The sequence below is a fragment of the Piliocolobus tephrosceles genome, chromosome 20, assembly GCF_002776525.5.
Source record: "Piliocolobus tephrosceles isolate RC106 chromosome 20, ASM277652v3, whole genome shotgun sequence".
Lineage (NCBI taxonomy): Eukaryota > Metazoa > Chordata > Mammalia > Primates > Cercopithecidae > Piliocolobus > Piliocolobus tephrosceles.
This window is the reverse complement of record NC_045453.1, coordinates 19,347,624-19,349,621: the sequence shown is the minus strand read 5'-3', so window position 1 is coordinate 19,349,621 and position 1,998 is coordinate 19,347,624. Positions and strand designations below refer to the sequence as shown.

Below are 1,998 nucleotides of genomic sequence, written 5' to 3'. Positions count from 1 at the left end.
CTAACACGGTGAAACCCCGTCTCTACTAAAAAATACAAAAAACTAGCTGGGCGAGGTGGCGGGCGCCTGTAGTCCCAGCTACTCAGGAGGCTGAGGCAGGAGAATGGTGTAAACCCGGGAGGCAGAGCTTGCAGTGAGCTGAGATCCGGCCACTGCACTCCAGCCTGGGCCACAGAGCAAGACTCCGTCTCAAAAAAAAAAAAAAAAAAAAGAACCTGTTTCAGACTCCTGGTCTCATTGGGTGGTCCTCAAACCCTGGGATTGAGGTCCCTCTCAAACCCTCAAACCCTCCTCAAAACGCTACCAATTCAACTTTGACACAATGCTTTCTCATCATTTAGAATTTCAATCAAAGTTGAATTGGTAGCATTTTGAGGAGGGTTTGAGGGTTTGAGGAAGACCCAATGAGACTAGGAGTCTGAAACAGATTCTTTTGCCAAACAAAAATCACCATACAAATGTCACTATCGTTAGTATCTTTGAGCAGAATATTTTAGAGAAAACAAATTGTCTATGGATGTTTGCTCCTTGCTGATTCCTAGTGAATACTTTAGATGTCTTTTTCCATCCACTTCTTCCTTCACAGAAATGGGGTTATTTCTGTACCCATTTTGCAGATGAAGGCAGGGAAAGCTGGACAAGCCTCCTCTAGAGGTGGGGAGTGGCCAGAGGGGCCCTCAGTTGACGCTGTCTTTTTCTCCTTTCTCAAGGTGGCATACACTGTCCTGGGCTTCATCCCTTTCCTCTTCAACCAGCCGCCCCCGGAGAGCCCCTTCCTCTCTGTCCACAGCGCCTACCAATGGGAGCTCGGCCTCACCTCCGCCCGCTGCCCACTGCTACCCGCCCGGCGTCCCCGCGCGGCCGCCCCGCTGACCGCGGGGGCCCTGCAGCTCCTGGCGTGCTCCACGGTGCTCCTGGAGGCCTACGCCCGCCGCCTGCGGCACGCCATCGCCGCTTCCTTCTTCACAGCCCAGGAGGCGAGGAGGGTCCGCCACCTGCAGGCTCGGCTTCAGCGAAGACACGACAGGCACCAAGGCCAGCAGCTGTCCCTGGGGGCTCCTTCCTGCGCCCCACACCCAGACCTGCCTGCAAGCCTCCGGCATGGATAGACTGTAGGCTGGATGCCTTGAAGAACCCACAGCAGAGAGGGAGAGGGGAAAGAGCTTTGGAGTTGCAGAGACCTGAATTGTAACCTCGGTCCTGTGCCTCCTCCCTGTGTGACCTTGGGTAGGTCACTTCACCGCTCTGAGCCTCGGCTTCCACCTCTGCATAACGACCACATATTTACCATTGATGGGACCTACTTCCCACGCAGGGATGTGGTCAGGATGGAAGGAAATACTGGGCATGACAGGCCTGGATAACCGGTAAAGAACCATGCAAAGGCAAAGACAAGGGGTGCAGAGACAGCTCGTGGTTCCTCCAGGCCTGCTGGAGATCAGGCTCATCTCATCTGCACCAACTGCTCTACCTGTTAGATGGAGAGCTTGCATCATGAATTTCTAGAAATGCTCCTGGAACTTATTTATATGCCTCAAAATCCTCTAAACTCATTTATAGTCACCCACAGTTTTAATTTTATAAATAAATGTATTTATTAAATCTTAGATTATGTTATTCCTCTGCCTCGAATTCCTTCAGGGTCTTTCCATTGCCAGGATTAGATTGTCAAATTAAAATATAGGACCCTCAGTTCAACTTGAATTTCAGATAAACAACAAATACTTGTTTAATTAAAAACTTAAATGAAATTTAGCAGAGTTTAACTGAGCCAAGAACGCAGCCCCCAGAGCCAGCATAGGTTCAGAGCAACTCTGGGGGTTGCAACATGGTCAGATAATGTTTATGGGCAGAAAAAGGAAAGAGATGTACAGAAAACACACGTGAGGTACAGAAACAGCTGGATTGGTTACAGCTTGGCATTTGCCTTATTTGCACACAGTTTGAACAGTTGGCCACCTTTGATTTATAGCTTCAATGCTATTCCCATCAAGCTAT

The 1,998-nt window shown here is 49.7% G+C and overlaps 1 protein-coding gene across 1 annotated transcript in view; it reads left to right on the top strand.

The window, feature by feature from the left end:
- Positions 1 to 1,410, top strand: part of OCSTAMP (osteoclast stimulatory transmembrane protein) — a 9,249-nt gene extending 7,839 nt beyond the window's left edge. Inside the window, 3 exon segments of the mRNA XM_023197117.1 lie at positions 711 to 1,065; positions 1,068 to 1,129; positions 1,131 to 1,410. Coding sequence (XP_023052885.1) covers positions 711 to 1,065; positions 1,068 to 1,129; positions 1,131 to 1,364 — 651 coding nt within the window. The 3' untranslated portion in view covers positions 1,365 to 1,410.
- The last annotated feature ends 588 nt before the right edge of the window (positions 1,411 to 1,998 follow it).